We start from the raw sequence: 20,185 nt of genomic DNA on the forward strand, positions 1-20,185 counted from the left end.
GCGCTCATAAACGATGTGCTTAGGGATATGCTTAACATATTTGTGTTCGTTTACTTGGATGACATCCTCATCTTTTCGAGCTCCCTTCAAGAACACACTAAGCATGTCAGACAAGTACTCAAACGCCTCCTGGACAGCCATCTGTACGTTAAGCCGGAAAAATGTGAATTCCATTCATCCCGAGTACAATTCCTGGGATTTGTAGTGGAACCCGGTCGAATCCAAATGGACCCTAGGAAGGTAGGGGCGGTAGCGGATTGGCCCACCCCCAAATCCGTTAAGGATGTTCAGCGTTTCCTGGGCTTCACAAACTTTTACCGCAAGTTCATCAAGAACTTCAGTTTGGTGGCAGCTCCTCTCTCAGCTTTAACTAAAGGTGGCAATGCAAGGTTTTTTTGGGGAAGAGAAGCTGAGACGGCCTTCCAAGGACTCAAGCAGCGCGTCCTCTCTGCTCCCATCCTGATACTACCGACTACGGATGAACCATTTGTGGTGGAGGTAGACGCATCAGAGGTTGGTGTTGGAGCTGTCCTGTCTCAGAGGGGTGAAGACAAGAAGCTTCATCCGTGCGCTTTCTTCTCACACCGGCTTACCCCGACTGAGAGGAACTACGATGTGGGGATCGTGAACTCCTAGCGGTTAAGATGGCATTGAAGGAATGGAGACACTGGCTCGAGGGGGCTTCTCACCCGTTTCAAGTGCTTACGGACCACAAAAATCTGGAGTATATCCAGCAGGCGAAGCGATTGAACTCTAGACAAGCTAGATGGTCTCTTTTCTTCAATCGATTCCAGTTTATCCTCACCTATTGGCCCGGGTCGAAGAATCTCAAACCGGATGCCCTGTCCCGAGTCTACGCTCCTGCCATTCGAGATGACACGGACATGCCTGTCCTTCCTGCTGCTAAGATTGTGGCTCCGATCTCGTGGCAAGTTGAGGATACCGTGAGACGTGCTCAAGCTAGCGAACCGGACCCTAAAGGAGGTCCTGCCAATCGGTTGTTTGTCCCCAAGGCAGTGAGGACTCAGGTCCTTCTGTGGGGGCACTCCTCTCGCCTCACCTGTCATCCGGGCGTAGGTCGCACCTTGGAGTTCATCCAGCGTAAGTTCTGGTGGCCTACCATAAGAGAAGACGTTGCCACTTTCGTCAATGCCTGCCCCGTGTGCTGCCAGGGCAAATCTTCTCACCTCCGCCCTCAAGGACTCCTTCACCCTTTACCTGTTCCCCACAGACCCTGGTCCCATATCTCATTGGACTTTATTACTGGACTTCCTCCATCCCATGGCAATACTACTATCCTAGTCATAATCGACAGGTTTTCAAAGGCGGCCAGGTTCGTCCCTCTGACTAAGTTACCTTCTGCCAAGGAAACGGCTGAGTTGGTAATTAATCATGTGTTCCGAGTCTTCGGCATTCCTCAAGATGTGGTTTCTGACAGAGGTCCCCAGTTCGCCTCAAGGTTTTGGAAGGCCTTCTGCCAACTCATGGGGGCTTCTGCCAGTCTATCTTCAGGGTACCATCCGGAGTCCAACGGCCAAACAGAGAGGATGAATCAAGAGCTGGAAACCACCCTCCGATGTATGACTCGTGACAACCCGTCCACATGGTCATCCTTTATTGTTTGGGCCGAATACGCGCACAACACCTTGCGCTCCTCCTCCACTGGTATGTCCCCGCACGAGTGTCAGTTTGGCTATGCTCCTCCATTGTTCCCGGACCAGGAGGCAGAAGTCAGAGTGCCTTCAGCCTTGAGATTCGTCAGACGCTGTCGGCTTATGTGGAGGAAGACCCGTCTTAATCTGATGCGTTCCTCACAGAGGTATCAACAACAAGCCAACAGACGTCGCCGTCCCGGGCCTACCCTGCGCCCCGGCCAGAGAGTCTGGCTCTCCACAAGAGACTTACCTCTACGGGTGGAGTCTCGCAAGCTGTCCCAAAAATACATCGGTCCCTTCAAGGTTGCCAGGAGAGTTAACCCAGTTTCTTATCGCCTACACTTACCCAGATCCCTTAAGATTAATCCCACATTTCATGTGTCTTTGTTAAAACCTGTTGTTTTTTCTCCCCTTGTCCCGGCAGACAGACCTCCCCTCCGCCTCGTGTCATTGGAGGCCAGCCGGCTTATACCGTCCACCGGATACTGGATTCCCGCCGGGTGCAGCGGTCCTGGCAGTATCTGGTGGACTGGGAAGGCTACGGTCCTGAGGAGCGCTCCTGGGTTCCTGCCAAAGACATCCTGGACCCTAACCTCATTCGTCAGTTCAGGGTCCTCCACCCTGAGAGAGCTGGTAGGAACGTCAGGAGCCGTTCCTAGGGGGGGGATTCTGTCAGGATTTGGCCAGGGTTGTTCCAGTTGTTTGTCAGTAGATGTCCCCATTGTGCTTTTTGTCCCTGTGTTTTTCCCTTGATCCCCATTATTGTTTGCACCTGTGTCTCGTTTCCCCTGATTGTATTTAAACCCTTTGTTTCCCTCAGTTCTGTGCTCTGTGTTTGTATGTTAGCACCCTGCCCTAGTGTTCTGTGTGCTCTTGTCGATTCCGGGTGAAGTTCTTGTGGTATTCTGTTTTTTTTTTTTTTTTTTTTTGGTGAGTTTCTTTTGAGGTCTTTTTGTGTTTTTCCTACCACCTTTTGGATTTGCCATTTTTTGTATTTTAGGATTTTTTCTTTATTAAATACACCGTCTTAAGTACTGCTGTGTCTGCCTCATCTTCTGGGTTCTGCTGTCTATTCGTGGCTCAGTTGGTTAAGTGACTGTTTCTCACTCCGGAGACCCAGGTTCAAAACCGGGTCCTGACACATAGGCTCTCCTATAACATCAGGCTTCTATTCTCATTGGCTCTTCTATAACATCAGGCTTCTATTCTCATAGGCTCTCCTATGACATCAGGCTTCTATTCTCATAGGCTCTCCTATTTCATCAGGCTTCTATTCTCATAGGCTCTCCCGTAACATCAGGCTTCTATTCTCATAGGCTCTCCTATGACATCAGGCTTCTATTCTCATAGGCTCTCCTATAACACCAGGCTTCTATTCTCATTGGCTCTTCTATAACATCAGGCTTCTATTCTCATAGGCTATCCCGTAACATCAGGCTTCTATTCTCATAGGCTCTCCTATAACATCAGGCTTCTATTCTCATTGGCTCTTCTATAACATCAGGCTTCTATTCTCATAGGCTCTCCCGTAACATCAGGCTTCTATTCTCATAGGCTCTCCTATAACATCAGGCTTCTATTCTCATTGGCTCTTCTATAACATCAGGCTTCTATTCTCATAGGCTATCCTACAACATCAGGCTTCTGTTCTCATAGGCTCTCCTATAACACCAGACTTCTATTCTCATAGGCTCTCCTATATTTACTTTTAAAAATACCCAAAGTTGTATTAGGAAAGTTGTTTGAAATGTCTGGGGGGGTACAATGTAAATTGTCCGGTAGCTATTTTATTAATTGGGAGAGACAAAGAACGAGTCATGGGTCCTCTGAAACCTGCCTGTGCCAAACAATTCTCAAAATTGAGCAGATTGCGGTTCTTTTTTCAAAATATCACATATGGAGAATAATTGCAATTCCATGTGTTCCACAAGTGAGAACTCACAGCAGCATATAGTCTATAAGCACAGAACCTAATGAAGCAAAAAAAAACATGCTATTCTGTTCTTTTGAAATATATTTTCTTGGTTTCATAATGTTTCTTTAAGAACTGACTAAACAAAATATTAATGGATTATGGTGTTATGTTGTCGTTTTTAGTTTTTAACTAATAAAAATACTATTGTGCTCTTTGAAATAATAAAACAAGTAAAAATCAAATCAAACTCTATTTGTCAAATTTGCCGACTTCAACAGGTGTAGGTAGACCTTACAGTGAAATGCTGAATACAACAGGTGTAGTAGACCTTACCATGAAATGCTTACTTACAAGCCTTTAACCAACTATGCAGGTCAAGAAAGAGTTGAGAAAATGTTTACCAAATAAACTACAGTAAAAAAATATATAAAAAGTAACTCAATAATATAGCAATAGCGAGGCTATATACAGGAGGTACCGGTACTGAGTCAATGTGCAGGGGTACAGATTAGTTGAGCTAATTTGTACATGTAGGTAGAGGTAAAGTGACTATGCATAGATTAATATACTTTTTTAGGAAACATCAGACTGAGGAGGATCTGACTCTAAAATGCGATTGGCATGAGGTTGTAAATAACAAGAACATTTCCCAGGACATAGACATATCTGATATTGGCAGAAAGCTTAAATTCTTGTTAATCTAACTGCACTGTCCAATTTACAGTAGCTATTACAGTGAAATAATACCATGCTATTGTTTGAGGAAAGCGCACAATTTTAAACATGAAAAGTTATTAATAAACAAATTAGGCACATTTGGGTGGTCTTGATACAACATTTTGAAAAGAAATGCAATGATTCTTTGGATCAGTCTAAAACTTTGCACATACACTGATGCCATCAAGTGGCCAAAAACCTGAATTGCACCTGGGCTGGAATAATACATTATGGCCTTTCTCTCGCATTTCAAAGATTATGGTACAAAAAAAAATACAAAAGAACGGTCTTTTTTCTTTGTATTGTCTTTTACCAGATCTAATGTGTTATATTCTGCAACATTCCTTTCACATTTCCATAAAATTCAAAGTGTTTCTTTCAAATGGTACAATGAATATGCATGTCCTTGCTTCAGGGCCTGAGTTACAGGCAGTTAAATTTGGGAAATTGAAAAAAAGGGGCTGATCCTTATTACCTTATTCGAACCCGAATCCATTACAATGTAAAACTATATGGAGACCAATATATCACATAAGAAAGAAATGTGTACATATAATGAGAATTTGTAGAGTGTTCATGAGTAAAGTAAGTAACTGGCCTGTACGGTTCCAGGGTTTAAGTTTAGGGTTAATGGATAATTAGATTGTTGACAGTTAGTTGAACATCTATAAAACATCTCCTTCCCCAGGTGCGTTTCTGATCCCCTACCTGATAGCCCTGGTGTTTCAGGGTCTGCCTCTGCTCTACTTGGAGCTGGCTATAGGACAGAGGCTCCGCATGGGCAGCATCGGAGTCTGGAACTCCATATCACCCTACCTGGGAGGAGTAGGTAGGTGATGAAACCCTGATGAAGACAGCTTAGCTGTTGAAACATTGGTTTAATCAATTATTTCATTGGAGTCAATCAATTAAAAGTGCAGTTTTTTCTTCTTCTTCTCGGGAGTAGGTGGGTGGCCAAAACTAACACCCAGACAGGAAACATCCTCAACTAGCTGCTGTTTGGTGTTTCTGATCTACTATCCCATGTCCATCAGGTGTAGCCTCAATGGTGGTGTCCTTCTGTGTGAGTCTGTTCTACAACACTATCGTGGCCTGGGTCCTCTGGTACCTCTTCAACTCCTTCCAGGAACCCCTACCCTGGAGCCAATGTCCCCACAACCACAACAACACAGGTATGAAGCGCTTTGAGTACAACAGTTGATAGAAAATTGCTATATACTGTAAATCCAATTAATTATTATTATTGTTAGTTCATTCTAGCTACTTGTTCATTTGTCAGGAACCATGCACAGTTTGTAGGTTGGACCATAGTTGAAGAATGAACAGCAAGTGTACATTATGTAATTTGACCAAGGTCAATGATAATTTGAACCAGGGTACGTGGAGGAGTGTGTAGAAAGCACGCCGGTCAACTACTTCTGGTACCGTCAGACCCTGAACATCACTCCTAACATGGAGACCAGTGGCTCTCTACAGTGGTGGTTGGTGGTCAGCTTAGCTGCCGCCTGGTCTATCGTTTACATCTGTTTTATCAGGGGGATCGAGACCATCGGCAAGGTGAGAGGCAGACAGTGTGCTGCATTTTAAAGCTCGGAACAATTACAGCCAAGATGATTTCATGCAATTTTAGAACAAATTTTGCTCAATCTGAAAGCTCTAGTTTTAGAACGTCTTCATATCGGCTGCTGGAGTTACCAAGATTTAAGTCTTAAGCTATAGACTTGAGACAAGATTGATCTGTTTAGCAACAGTGTGCTGACGACCTGTGTTTAGCCAAGCAGATAGCTAGTTAGGTAGCCCTAGCTTGCTGATATTTCTCTGACAAATTAAACAAAAGTGTTCCCCATTTCTGATGCATTTATTTCATGATACCAGTTTGCTTCAACCAAGTGGCAACTTTGTTTCAAAGGTACATCACATGATTGTAAAGAGGCACCCAAACCATGGAAAAGGTCTCAACCCTAAGTCACGTCTTTTAGATCTGTCAGCTGTTCTACAACACAATATTCTAAAAGTAGCCAACATCTGTCAACTTTAGAATGTTGATCTTTGTTTTAGTTTGTTGTGGCAGTGTGCAAGCAGCTTAAAAAATATGTATATACCTTTTTATCACCTGTCTAATTACAGGCTGTGTACGTCACAGCAACGTTCCCCTACCTGGTACTAACCATCTTTCTGGTGAGAGCCCTGACCCTACCTGGATCATCTGTAGGTCTGATCTACCTGTTCACACCTGACGTAAGTCCTGTCTGTCTGTCTGTCTGTCTGTCTGTCTGTCTGTCTGTCTGTCTGTCTGTCTGTCTGTAGGTCTGATCTACCTGTTCACACCTGACGTAAGTCCTGTCTGTCTGTCTGTGTGTCTGTGTGTCTGTCTGTCTGTCTGTCTGTCTGTCTGTCTGTCTGTCTGTGTGTCTGTGTGTCTGTCTGTGTGTCTGTCTGTCTGTCTGTCTGTGTGTCTGTCTGTGTGTCTGTCTGTGTGTCTGTCTGTGTGTCTGTCTGTCTGTCTGTCTGTCTGTGTGTCTGTCTGTAGGTCTGATCTACCTGTTCACACCTGACGTAAGTCCTGTGTGTCTGTCTGTCTGTCTGTCTGTCTGTCTGTCTGTCTGTCTGTCTGTCTGTCTGTCTGTCTGTCTGTCTGTCTGTCTGTCTGTCTGTCTGTCTGTCTGTCTGTGTGTCTGTCTGCCTGATCACTTGGACACTCGAGTCAATCTCAAACGCTAGTTGCTCCACCGCGTCCTTTTGAATTTGCATAGGAGGTCTTAGTCACGCGATTTAAGTTTAGTGTATTTTTTAAGTTTGATCATGTACACAAAAAATGTGTCCATTAGCTTGCTAAGCCTGAGCCTGCCACTTTATATGAAACAAAAGAGAAGCTCACCAGCTGGTGGAACACTAAATGACATTGTTCCTTCTATTAGCTAGCTAGCTACTGTAGTAACATTATTTTACTATTTTATCACATGAACATTAATGAAGCAGCAAATGGCCTGCTCTGCCCCGAGTCAGTACAATACAGAGTCTACTCTGCTGTGCCCTTAGCTGACCCAACGTCAGTACAGTACAGAGTCTACTCTGCTGTGCCCTTAGCTGACCCAACGTCAGTACAATACAGAGTCTACTCTGCTGTGCCCTTAGCTGACCCAACGTCAGTACAGTACAGAGTCTACTCTGCTGTGCCCTTAGCTGACCCAACGTCAGTACAGTACAGAGTCTACTCTGCTGTGCCCTTAGCTGACCCAACGTCAGTACAATACAGAGTCTACTCTGCTGTGCCCTTAGCTGACCCAACGTCAGTACAATACAGAGTCTACTCTGCTGTGCCCTTAGCTGACCCAACGTCAGTACAATACAGAGTCTACTCTGCTGTGCCCTTAGCTGACCCAACGTCAGTACAATACAGAGTCTACTCTGCTGTGCCCTTAGCTGACCCAACGTCAGTACAATACAGAGTCTACTCTGCTGTGCCCTTAGCTGACCCAACGTCAGTACAATACAGAGTCTACTCTGCTGTGCCCTTAGCTGACCCAACGTCAGTACAGTACAGAGTCTACTCTGCTGTGCCCTTAGCTGACCCAACGTCAGTACAGTACAGAGTCTACTCTGCTGTGCCCTTAGCTGACCCAACGTCAGTACAATACAGAGTCTACTCTGCTGTGCCCTAAGCTGACCCAACGTTACAATGTAGCGATTGTGTGCTCGGCAAACATGCTGAAGTACGGAATGACTGCTTCATCCGCAAGCTGTCATATTATCGTAGATAAGTGACAAGCCACATGCTGTTCATCAGTGCCAAACATCCTTAGCTAACTTTACATCGCTTTGTGTGTCAGTGAACCTAGCTAGCTAGCAGGCAGGCTACAGCCACTGAGCTTATAAGGCTACAATAAGCTAAATCTGCTGATGAAATCAGCAAAACACTTGTAAATATTTTGTGCAGGAGTAGAGATGTCATTTTGCTTTTACAAATGTTTCACTTTCTATCTATCTGTGTCTGCCCGAGGGCCTACGTTCTGTGTCTGCCCTAGCTGCAAATGAACTGAATTCCCCCTCCCCCCAAAAAAACATTTCCACTGCATTTCAGCACTGCCACAAAAGGACCAGCTGACATCATGCCAGTGATTCAGCATTTCATATCTAGTCATGCTACAGGACATGTCAAGGAGACATTTTCGGAATATTGACAAATAGCTTATAATTGGGACGTTGAGTGCGCAGTGTCTCAATTCACATTTTGCCCAAAAACACATGCAGACTTGAGTGATCACTATCAAACATATAGGCAAGTGGCCACTCAAATTTGATTTATTTTGTCACATGCTTTTGTACACAACAGGTGTAGACTAACGTAACAACTTACAGGCTCTTCCCAACAATGTAGAGATAAATAATAGAAAGACTACAACACAAGGAATAAATACTGTTGATTAACAATTACTTGGCTATAAACACGAGGCGCCAGTACTGAGTCGATATGTACGAGTTAATTACACTATACAGTACGACTACAGTCGTGGCCAAAAGTTCTGCGAATGACACAAATATTAATTTTCACAAAGTCTGCTGCCTCAGTTTGTATGATGGAAATTTGCATAAAATACAGAATGTTATGAAGAGTGATCAGATGAATTGCAATTAATTGCAAAGTCCCTCTTTGCCCTGCAAATGAACTGAATTCCCACCCCCCAAAGAAACATGTCCACTGCATTTCAGCCCTGCCACAAAAGGACCAGCTGACATCATGTCAGTGATTCTCTCGTTAACACAGGTGTGAGTGTTGATGAGGACAAGGCTGGAGATCATTCTGTCATGCTGATTGAGTTCGAATAACAGACTGGAAGCTTCAAAAGGAGGGTGGTGCTTGGAATCATTGTTGTTCCTCTGTCAACCGTGGTTACCTACAAGGAAACACGTGCCGTCATCATTGCTTTGCACAAAAAGGGCATCACAGGCAAGGATATTGCTGCCGGGTAAGACTGCACATAAATCAACCATTTATCAGATCATCAAGAACTTCAAGGAGAGCGGTTCAATTGTTGTGAAAAAGGCTTCAGGGTGCCCAAGAAAGTCCAGCAAGTGCCATGACCGTCTCCTAAAGTTGATTCAGCTGCAGGATCGGGGCACCACCAGTACAGAACTTACTCAGGAATGGCATCAGACAGGTGTGAGTGCATCTGCATGCACAGTGAGGCAAAGACTTTTGGAGGATGTGTCAGGATTTGGCCAGGGTTGTTCCGGGTTTTGGTCAGTAGATGTCCCCATTGTGCTTTTTGTCCCTATGTTTTTCCCTTGATCCCCATTATTATTTGCACCTGTGTCTCGTTTCCCCTGATTGTATTTAAACCCTTTGTTTCCCTCAGTTCTGTGCTCTGTGTTTGTATGTTAGCACCCTGCCCTAGTGTTCTGTGTGCTCTTGTCGATTCCGGGTGAAGTTCTTGTGGTATTCTGTTTTTTGTTTTTGTTTATTTTTGGTGAGTTTCTTTTGAGGTCTTTTTGTGTTTTTCCTACCACCTTTTGGATTTGCCATTTTTTTGTATTTTAGGATTTTTTCTTTATTAAATACACCGTCTTAAGTACTGCTGTGTCTGCCTCATCTTCTGGGTTCTGCTGTCTATTCGTGGCTCAGTTGGTTAAGTGACTGTTTCTCACTCCGGAGACCCAGGTTCGAAACCGGGTCCTGACAGGATGGCCTGGTGTCAAGAAGGGCACCAAGATGTTTGGGTCATCCGGAAAAAAAGCTTGTCTGGAGAAGACAAGGTGAGCGCTACCATCAGCCCTGTGTCATGCCAACAGTACAGCATCCTGAGACCATTCATGCGTGGGGTTGCTTCTCAGCCAAGGGAGTGGGCTCACTCACAAATTTGCCTAAGAACACAGCCATGAATAAAGAATGGTACCAACACATCCTCCGAGAGCAACTTCTCCCAACCATCCAGGAACAGTTTGGTGACGAACAATGCCGTTTCCAGCATGATGGAGCACCTTGCCATAAGGCAAAAGTGATAACTAACTACTTTAAAGAATCTCAAATATAAACTATATTTTAATATAATAATATATAATATATAATATAATATAATTATAATATAATTTATACTTTGAAGAATTATTTTTGGATACTACAATATTATTATTATATTATATATGATTCCAAATATGTTATTTCCTATCTTTGATGTCTTTACTATTATTGTACAATGAGGAAAATAGTACAAATAAAGAAAACTCTGGAGATGTTCGATCGGGTTCAAGTCCAAGCTCTGGCTGGGCCAATCAGACGCTTGTCCTGAAGCCACTCCTGCATTGTCTTGGCTGTGCTTAGGGTCATTGTGCTGTTGGATGGTGAACCTTCACCCCAGTCCTGAGGTCCTGAGATCCTGTCTGCTTTATCAAGGATCTCTCTGTACTTTGCTCCGCTCCTCTTTCCCTTGATCCTGACTAGTCTCCCCGTCCCTGCTGCTGAAATACATCCCCACAGAATGATGCTGCCACCACCACCATTGTAGATTGATGAGATTATTTTTTTATTTTTTATCCATTTTAGAATAATGCTGTAAGGTAACAAAATGTGGAAAAAGTGAAGGAGTCTGAATGCAGTGTATATTATCCAAGCATTTCGCTACACCCGCATTAACATCTGCTAAACATGTGACCAATAAAATCTGATTTGATGTCCTTGTTCAGCCACAACTCTGAAAAACATAGGATATTACAGTTCTTCTGTTCCTGTTGATAGAATAGTCTCCATCCAGTTTATTCTCCAGTGATTAGTACGTTCACCAATAGAACGGATGGTAGAGGCGGTTTATCACCAACGTAGTTTTATCAGGGTTCCAGATCATTTGCCTCTCTTGTCAGGGTTCCAGATCATTTGCCTCTCTTGTCAGGGTTCCAGATCATTTGCCTCTCTTGTCAGGGTTCCAGATCATTTGCCTCTCTTGTCAGGGTTCCAGATCATTTGCCTCTCTTGTCAGTGTTCCAGATCATTTGCCTCTCTTGTCAGGGTTCCAGATCATTTGCCTCTCTTGTCAGGGTTCCAGATCATTTGCCTCTCTTGTCAGGGTTCCAGATCATTTGCCTCTCTTGCGCCATCTCTTCCTCTTCAAGTCCCAAGGTTTAAGGCCTGGTCAGGAATGAGCAGGACATCCACAGCTGCCGACTCGTTGAAGTAGAACTCTTCATCCAAATCAAGTTTTTGTATTCCTCTTCTGATGTCCAAAACCTATTTCTGGTCAGGAAATGCTGGTGGAAATATTATGTACAAAAACAAGTTAAGATCAGTGTAAAAAAGGGTGATAAAAGGGCTTCCATTTGTGTGTTAGAGAGACGGAGAGAAAAAGAGACAGAGAGAGACAGAGGGAGAGTAACGTGACAACCTACAATATGTGTTTCTGTCTGTGTGTCTCATCAGTGGGAGATCCTGAAGAACCCCCAGGTATGGCTGGATGCTGCCACTCAGATCTTCTTCTCTCTGTCAGTGGCCTTTGGTGGACTCATCTCATTCTCCAGTTACAATAGCCAGAAGTGAGCTCAGTGGTCAATCATTATTAGTAACATCAACCTTTATGGGTCCAGCATGTCAGTCGTCCCCCAAGGCTTTTAATTTGACATATCGTTCCCTCGCTGTTTCACCATTGACCAATAATGTGCATTCACTTCATTCTGTTTTTTGTTGTTGTCTGTGTGTTTGGTCAGGAATAACTGTGAAAGGGATGCTGTTTTAGTGGGGGTTATAAACAGTGCGACATCTATCTATGCCTCCATCCCCATCTTTGCCATCCTGGGATTCAAAGCCCACACCAACTATGTCACCTGTCTGAATGGGTAGGTGTGATAAAATGGACGTTTATTTGGCAACATTTGCTAAATCATGAAAATAGTTTGCAGTCAGGTTGTTAAACCTTTATATTCTACCTTGTGTGTTTGGGAGAAAAAAAAACAGATGCAAACTCAACCAAAGCAAATGACCAATATGTTTCTCTTGTAACTTACAGTAACATCTTAGCACTGACCAATGAGTTTGATATTAGCGACATGAACATAACGGTTGAAAACTACGAGCAGTGGTTTGACTCTTTGAATGGGACACATCCATCTAGAGTATCCGATCTCAACCTGAAGACATGCGACCTGCAAACCTTCTTGGATCAGGTTCTGTACTCAGGAGTTTAACTACCTCAGGGAATAAAAAAAAAACGATCTCAGGACAAATGTGGGTTGAGTCAAGTTTTCTTGTTACTCAACCTACCATCGCTGCATAAAAGAAGCTAATTGGTTGTTTTGTTTCCATCTCTCTCCATCCTCCCTACAGAGTGCGTCTGGTACTGGGTTAGCATTCATCGTGTTCACAGAAGCGGTGATATCGATGCCTGGCTCTCAGGTATGGCCTGACCCTTTGTTTTATTGTTATTATTTTTATATTTCTAATTTATATATATTTTTGAAATATATATTTTATAAAAATAAAGTGTATAACTTTTTTTTTTTGACTTAAAAAAAATGTGATTCCTGTCTGATTTACCAGGCGCTGTGTTGTTGATGTGATTCCTGTCTGATTTACCAGGCGCTGTGTTGTTGATGTGATTCCTGTCTGATTTACCAGGCGCTGTGTTGTTGATGTGATTCCTGTCTGATTTACCAGGGGCTGTGTTGTTGATGTGATTCCTGATTTTACCAGGGTGCTGTGTTGTTGATGTGATTCCTGTCTGATTTTACCAGGGTGCTGTGTTGTTGATGTGATTCCTGTCTGATTTTACCAGGGGTGTATATTACAAAGCAAGTTAGATCTACTCAGGTTTTTTTAAACCTAACAAGCTTCAAATCAAATTGTATTTGTTACACGCAACAAATACAACATGTTTAGACTTAACATGAAATGCTTACTTACAGTACGAGTTAAAAAGAACCAAACAAATGCAAAAAAAAATCATATATATATATATATATATATATATATATATATATATATATATATATATATATATATATATATATATATATATAATAACACAATAAAATAATAATAACTATATATAGCAAGTCAATGTGTAGGGGTACGGGGTGGTTGAGGTAATATGTGCATGTGGGTAGGGGTAAATGTGACTCGGTAATCAGGATAGATAATTAACAAAGCAGCGCTCATACCTTTCATGCAACTTTTTTTCAAATCATCATTAGTCGCATCATGCAGCCTTAGAGCTAGGCGTCCTGCCAGCGGGACACCTGTCGACAATTTCCGGTGACATTGGAGGGCACGCAATTCAAATAAATAATCATAAAATGTATGGATATTAAACATTTAGGTACATACAAGTGTCTTATATCGGTTCAAATCTAAATGTCTTGTTCATCTAACTGCATTGTCCAATTTACAATGGGCTATACAGCAAAAGCATGCCATGAGATTGTTTGAGGACAGCATCCTCTTCGTCACGCACACAGACTGATTTCCAAATCTAACTCCTAAGTACTAAAACTCACAATTCTTCCTCGTTTGGGAAGAAACAAGCCCGAAACCTTGAACAAAGACTGTTGCCGCCTAGTGGAAGCCATAGGAATTGCAATCTGGGAGCTGGATTTTGATATGACTCTATATGTTCCATTGGAAGAGCATGGGTTCTCCCACCAAAAAACTTTCCGGGTTGGGTTTTCTTTGGATTTTCTCCTACCTTAGTTATAGTTTCATACATTGTTTTAACATTGATACAAACTTGAAAGTGTGTTCTATGCAATGGTACCAATTATATGCATATCCTGGCTTCTGGTCCAAAGTAACAGGCAGTTTACTAAATGAACTAGTGTATTCCATGCTCATATTGCATAGCCAGATCAGGACCTAACATAAGGACAACTCAGAGGATGTTATTCTATTCTTCTGAAATAGACTACATTTCCTTCATATATAATGCTTCTTTAGCCCTGTCTAAAATAAATACATGTATTTATTGTGAAGGTGTAGGCTATTTTACATGGATTTATTTTACTTTTTAAAATGTAGATGTCCCAAAGGTCTGCATCAGTGGGTTGTAGGCTGTGTGTGGAAGACAGGAGACTGGCAGTTATTGGCTTGACAATCACCGGCTGACAAAATGTCAACACCGCCACAGCCCATGGTGCACCTGTGTTATGATCGTGCCGTTTAATCAGCTTCGTGATATGCCACACCAGTCAGGTGGATGGATTATCTTGGCAAATGATAAATGCTCACTAAAAAGGGATGTAAACAAATTTGTGCAAAAAATGTGAGAGAAATTTGCTTTTTTTGTGCGTATGGAACATTTCTGATATCTTTTTATTTCAGCTCATGACAAATGGGACCAACACATGTTGAGTTTATATTTTTGTTCACTGTAGTATGTGTGAGTGTGTGGGTAGAGTCCAGTGTGTGGGTAGAGTCCAGTGTGTTGGGTAGAGTCCAGTGTGTTGGGTAGAGTCCAGTGTGTTGGGTAGAGTCCAGTGTGTGGGTAGAGTCCAGTGTGTTGGGTAGAGTCCAGTGTGTTGGGTAGAGTCCAGTGTGTTGGGTAGAGTCCAGTGTGTATGTAGAGTCCAGTGTGTGGTTAGAGTTCAGTGTGTGGTTAGAGTCCAGTGTGTGGGTAGAGTCCAGCGAGTATGTAGAGTCCAGCGAGTATGTAGAATCCAGTATGTGGGTAGAGTCCAGTGTGTGGTAAGAATCCAGTATGTGGGTAGAGTCCAGCGTGTTGGGTAGAGTCCAGTGTGTGGGTAGAGTCCAGTGTGTGGGTAGAGTCCAGTGTGTTGGGTAGAGTCCAGTGTGTTGGGTAGAGTCCAGTGTGTGGGTAGAGTCCAGTGTGTTGGTACATTCCTGTCTGTTGGGTAGAGTTCAGTGTGTGTTGGGTAGAGTCCAGTGTGTGTTGGGTAGAGTCCAGTGTGTGTTGGGTAGAGTCCAGTGTGTGGTTAGAGTCCAGTGTGTTGGGTAGAGTCCAGTGTGTGGGTAGAGTCCAGTGTGTGGGTAGAGTCCAGCGTGTTGGGTAGAGTCCAGCGTGTTGGGTAGAGTCCAGTGTGTGGGTAGAGTCCAGTGTGTTGGGTAGAGTCCAGTGTGTGGTTAGAGTCCAGTGTGTGGGTAGAGTCCAGCGTGTTGGGTAGAGTCCAGTGTGTGGGTAGAGTCCAGTGTGTGGGTAGAGTCCAGTGTGTTGGGTAGAGTCCAGTGTGTTGGGTAGAGTCCAGTGTGTGGGTAGAGTCCAGTGTGTTGGTACATTCCTGTCTGTTGGGTAGAGTTCAGTGTGTGTTGGGTAGAGTCCAGTGTGTGTTGGGTAGAGTCCAGTGTGTGTTGGGTAGAGTCCAGTGTGTGGTTAGAGTCCAGTGTGTTGGGTAGAGTCCAGTGTGTGGGTAGAGTCCAGTGTGTGGGTAGAGTCCAGCGTGTTGGGTAGAGTCCAGCGTGTTGGGTAGAGTCCAGTGTGTTGGGTAGAGTCCAGTGTGTTGGGTGGAGTCCAGCGTGTGGGTAGAGTCCAGTCGAATGTCAAACCATCGATCCACGGGTGAGTCAGTGCTACATTTTAATTTGTGCTGAAATCAAATTGAAAGAAAAGTTATCTTGCTGTGGAGTGAAATAGGCTATTTTTTTTTAAATTTAACCTTTATTTAACCAGGTAGGCTAGTTGAGAACACCTTTATTTAACCAGGTAGGCTAGTTGAGAACACCTTTATTTAACCCGGTAGGCTAGTTGAGAACACCTTTATTTAACCCGGTAGGCTAGTTGAGAACACCTTTATTTAACCAGGTAGGCTAGTTGAGAACAAATTCTCATTTACAACTGCGACCTGGCCAAGATAAAGCATAGCAGTGTGAACAGACAACAAGACAGAGTTAAACATGGAGTAAACAATAAACAAGTCAATAACACAGTAGAAAAAAAGAGTCTATATACATTGTGTGCAAAAGGCATGAGGAGGTAGGTGAATAATTACAATTTAGCAGATTAACACTGGAGTGATAAATGATCAGATGGTTTTGTGCAGGTAGAGATACTGGTGTGCAAAAGAGCAGAAAAGTAAATAAATAAAAACAGTATGGGGATGAGGTAGGTAATTTGGGTGGGCTATTTACCGATGGACTATGTGCAGCTGCAGCGATCGGTTAGCTGCTCAGATAGCAGATATTTAAAGTTGGTGAGGGAGATAAAAGTCTCCAACTTCAGCGATTTTTGCAATTCGTTCCAGTCACAGGCAGCAGAGAACTGGAAGGAAAGGCGGCCAAATGAGGTGTTGGCTTTAGGCATGATCAGTGAGATACACCTGCTGGAGCACGTGCTACGGGTGGGTGTTGCCATCGTGACCAGTGAACTGAGATAAGGCGGAGCTTTACCTAGCATGGACTTGTAGATGACCTGGAGCCAGTGGGTCTGGCGACGAATATGTAGCGAGGGCCAGCCGACTAGAGCATACAGGTCGCAGTGGTGGGTGGTATAATGTGCTTTAGTAACAAAACGGATGGCACAGTGATAAACTGCATCCAGTTTGCTGAGTAGAGTATTGGAAGCTATTTTGTAGATGACATCGCCGAAGTCGAGGATCAGTAGGATAGTCAGTTTTACTAGGGTAAGTTTGGCGGTGAGAGTGAAGGAGGCTTTGTTGCGAAATAGAAAGCCAACTCTAGATTTGATTTTCGATTGGAGATGTTTGATATGAGTCTGGAAGGAGGGTTTACAGTCTAGCCAGACACCTAGGTACTTATAGATGTCCACATATTCTAGGCCGGAACAATCCAGGGTGGTGATGCTAGTCAGGCGTGCGGATGTAGGCAGCGAATGGTTGAAAAGCATGCATTTGGTTTTACTAGCGTTTAAGAGCAGTTGGAGGCCATGGAAGGAGTGTTGTAAGGCATTGGAGCTCGTTTGGAGGTTAGATAGCACAGTGTCCAAGGAAGGGCCAGAAGTATACAGAATGGTGTCGTCTGCGTAGAGGTGGATCAGGGAATCGCCCACAGCAAGAGCGACATCATTGATATATACAGAGAAAAGAGTCGGCACGAGAATTGAACCCTGTGGCTTCCCCATAGAGACTGCCAGAGGACCGGACAACATGCCCTTCGATTTGACACACTGAACTCTGTCTGCAAAGTAGTTGGTGAACCAGGCAAGGCAGTCATTAGAAAAACCGAGGCTACTGAGTCTGCCGATAAAAATATGGTGATTGACAGAATCGAAAGCCTTGGCCAGGTCGATGAAGACGGCTGCACAGTACTGTCTTTTATCGATGGCGGTTATGATTTTGTTCAGTACCTTGAGTGTGGCTGAGGTGCACCCGTGACCGGCTCCGAAACCAGATTGCACAGCGGAGAAGGTACGGTGGGTTTCAAGATAGTCAGTGATCTGTTTGTTGACTTGGCTTTTGAAGACCTTAGATAGGCAGGGCAGGATGGATATAGGTCTGTAACAGTTTGGGTCCAGGGTGTCTCCCCCTTTGAAGAGGGGGATGACTGCGGCAGCTTTCCAATCCTTGGTGATCTCAGACGATACGAAAGAGAGGTTGAACAGGCTGGTAATAGGGGTTGCGACAATGGCGGTGGATAGTTTCAGAAATAGAGGGTCCAGATTGTCAAGCCCAGCCGATTTGTACGGGTCCAGGATTTGCAGCTCTTTCAGAACATCTGCTATCTGGATTTGGGTAGAGGAGAAGCTGGGGAGGCTTGGGCGAGTAGCTGCGGGGGGGAGGAGGGGGAAGCTGTTGGCCGAGGTTGGAGTAGCCAGGAGGAAGGCATGGCCATTCTTTGTTTATTTATTAAGTCATTCAAAAGGGTTACATTGCATGAAGTTTAAAATACATTATCATTTCTAAATGTTTAATGTGATACATTTTATAAACATTTAACATAAAAAACATTTGATTAATAAAATATTTAATTCAGTTGTTATCCTCAAATAAAGGGGATGACGCAATACTTGCAAGAGGGAGAGAATCTGATTTCATTGGTCCTCAACTCACGGCTCAGTCGTTTCATTCAGGGTCAGTAGAGTTAGCCTTGACTTAGCCTGACCCAGAGTAGGTTAGTTCATTGCCATAGACATTTACCTGGCTTAAAGGTGAGCCACTTTCGTTCGGTTCTGAGTTGACCTCAGAGTTGACCAATGTTACCTGACCAAAGTTACCTCGCAAAATCCTCAAACCTGCCTCGTAGGATATCCTTCTGGTGTGGGCTATGTTGTTGTGAATCCTGTCTGATTGACCAGGTGTGGACTGTGTTGTTGTTGTGAATCCTGTCTGATTGACCAGGTGTGGACTGTGTTGTTGTTGTGAATCCTGTCTGATTGACCAGGTGTGGACTGTGTTGTTGTTGTGAATCCTGTCTGATTGACCAGGTGTGGACTGTGTTGTTGTTGTGAATCCTGTCTGATTGACCAGGTGTGGACTGTGTTGTTGTTGTGAATCCTGTCTGATCGACCAGGTGTGGACTGTGTTGTTGTTGTGAATCCTGTCTGATTGACCAGGTGTGGACTGTGTTGTTATTGTGAATCCTGTCTGATTGACCAGGTGTGGACTGTGTTGTTGTTGTGAATCCTGTCTGATTGACCAGGTGTGGACTGTGTTGTTGTTGTGAATCCTGTCTGATTGACCAGGTGTGGACTGTGTTGTTGTTGTGAATCCTGTCTGATTGACCAGGTGTGGACTGTGTTGTTGTTGTGAATCCTGTCTGATTGACCAGGTGTGGACTGTGTTGTTGTTGTGAATCCTGTCTGATTGACCAGGTGTGGACTGTGTTGTTGTGAATCCTGTCTGATTGACCAGGTGTGGACTGTGTTGTTGTGAATCCTGTCTGATTGACCAGGTGTGGACTGTGTTGTTGTGAATCCTGTCTGATTGACCAGGTGTGGACTGTGTTGTTGTGAATCCTGTCTGATCGACCAGGTGTAGACTGTGTTGTTGTTGTGAATCCTGTCTGATTGACCAGGTGTGGACTGTGTTGTTGTGAATCCTGTCTGATTGACCAGGTGTGGACTGTGTTGTTGTGAATCCTGTCTGATTGACCAGGTGTGGACTGTGTTGTTGTGAATCCTGTCTGATTGACCAGGTGTGGACTGTGTTGTTGTGAATCCTGTCTGATCGACCAGGTGTAGACTGTGTTGTTGTTGTGAATCCTGTCTGATTGACCAGGTGTGGACTGTGTTGTTGTGAATCCTGTCTGATTGACCAGGTGTGGACTGTGTTGTTGTGAATCCTGTTTGATCGACCAGGTGTGGACTGTGTTGTTGTGAATCCTGTCTGATCGACCAGGTGTGGACTGTGTTGTTGTGAATCCTGTCTGATCGACCAGGTGTGGACTGTGTTGTTGTGAATCCTGTCTGATTGACCAGGTGTGGACTGTGTTGTTGTTGTGAATCCTGTCTGATTGACCAGGTGTGGACTGTGTTGTTGTGAATCCTGTCTGATTGACCAGGTGTGGACTGTGTTGTTGTGAATCCTGTCTGATTGACCAGGTGTGGACTGTGTTGTTGTGAATCCTGTCTGATTGACCAGGTGTGGACTGTGTTGTTGTGAATCCTGTCTGATCGACCAGGTGTAGACTGTGTTGTTGTTGTGAATCCTGTCTGATTGACCAGGTGTGGACTGTGTTGTTGTGAATCCTGTCTGATTGACCAGGTGTGGACTGTGTTGTTGTGAATCCTGTCTGATTGACCAGGTGTGGACTGTGTTGTTGTGAATCCTGTCTGATTGACCAGGTGTGGACTGTGTTGTTGTGAATCCTGTCTGATCGACCAGGTGTAGACTGTGTTGTTGTTGTGAATCCTGTCTGATTGACCAGGTGTGGACTGTGTTGTTGTGAATCCTGTCTGATTGACCAGGTGTGGACTGTGTTGTTGTGAATCCTGTTTGATCGACCAGGTGTGGACTGTGTTGTTGTGAATCCTGTCTGATCGACCAGGTGTGGACTGTGTTGTTGTGAATCCTG

At 44.0% G+C, this 20,185-nt stretch overlaps 1 protein-coding gene across 1 annotated transcript in view; it reads left to right on the forward strand.

Annotated features, from left to right (window-relative positions):
• LOC135549488 (sodium-dependent neutral amino acid transporter B(0)AT1-like) overlaps positions 1-20,185 on the forward strand; it is a 33,473-nt gene that overhangs the window by 4,152 nt on the left and 9,136 nt on the right. Inside the window, exons 2-9 of the mRNA XM_064979489.1 lie at positions 4,976-5,116; positions 5,322-5,459; positions 5,663-5,844; positions 6,415-6,525; positions 11,696-11,808; positions 11,980-12,108; positions 12,279-12,435; positions 12,596-12,664. Coding sequence (XP_064835561.1) covers positions 4,976-5,116; positions 5,322-5,459; positions 5,663-5,844; positions 6,415-6,525; positions 11,696-11,808; positions 11,980-12,108; positions 12,279-12,435; positions 12,596-12,664 — 1,040 coding nt within the window. The remainder of the gene's footprint in view (positions 1-4,975; positions 5,117-5,321; positions 5,460-5,662; positions 5,845-6,414; positions 6,526-11,695; positions 11,809-11,979; positions 12,109-12,278; positions 12,436-12,595; positions 12,665-20,185) is intronic.

The sequence above is a fragment of the Oncorhynchus masou genome, chromosome 12 (genome assembly GCF_036934945.1).
Source record: "Oncorhynchus masou masou isolate Uvic2021 chromosome 12, UVic_Omas_1.1, whole genome shotgun sequence".
Lineage (NCBI taxonomy): Eukaryota > Metazoa > Chordata > Actinopteri > Salmoniformes > Salmonidae > Oncorhynchus > Oncorhynchus masou.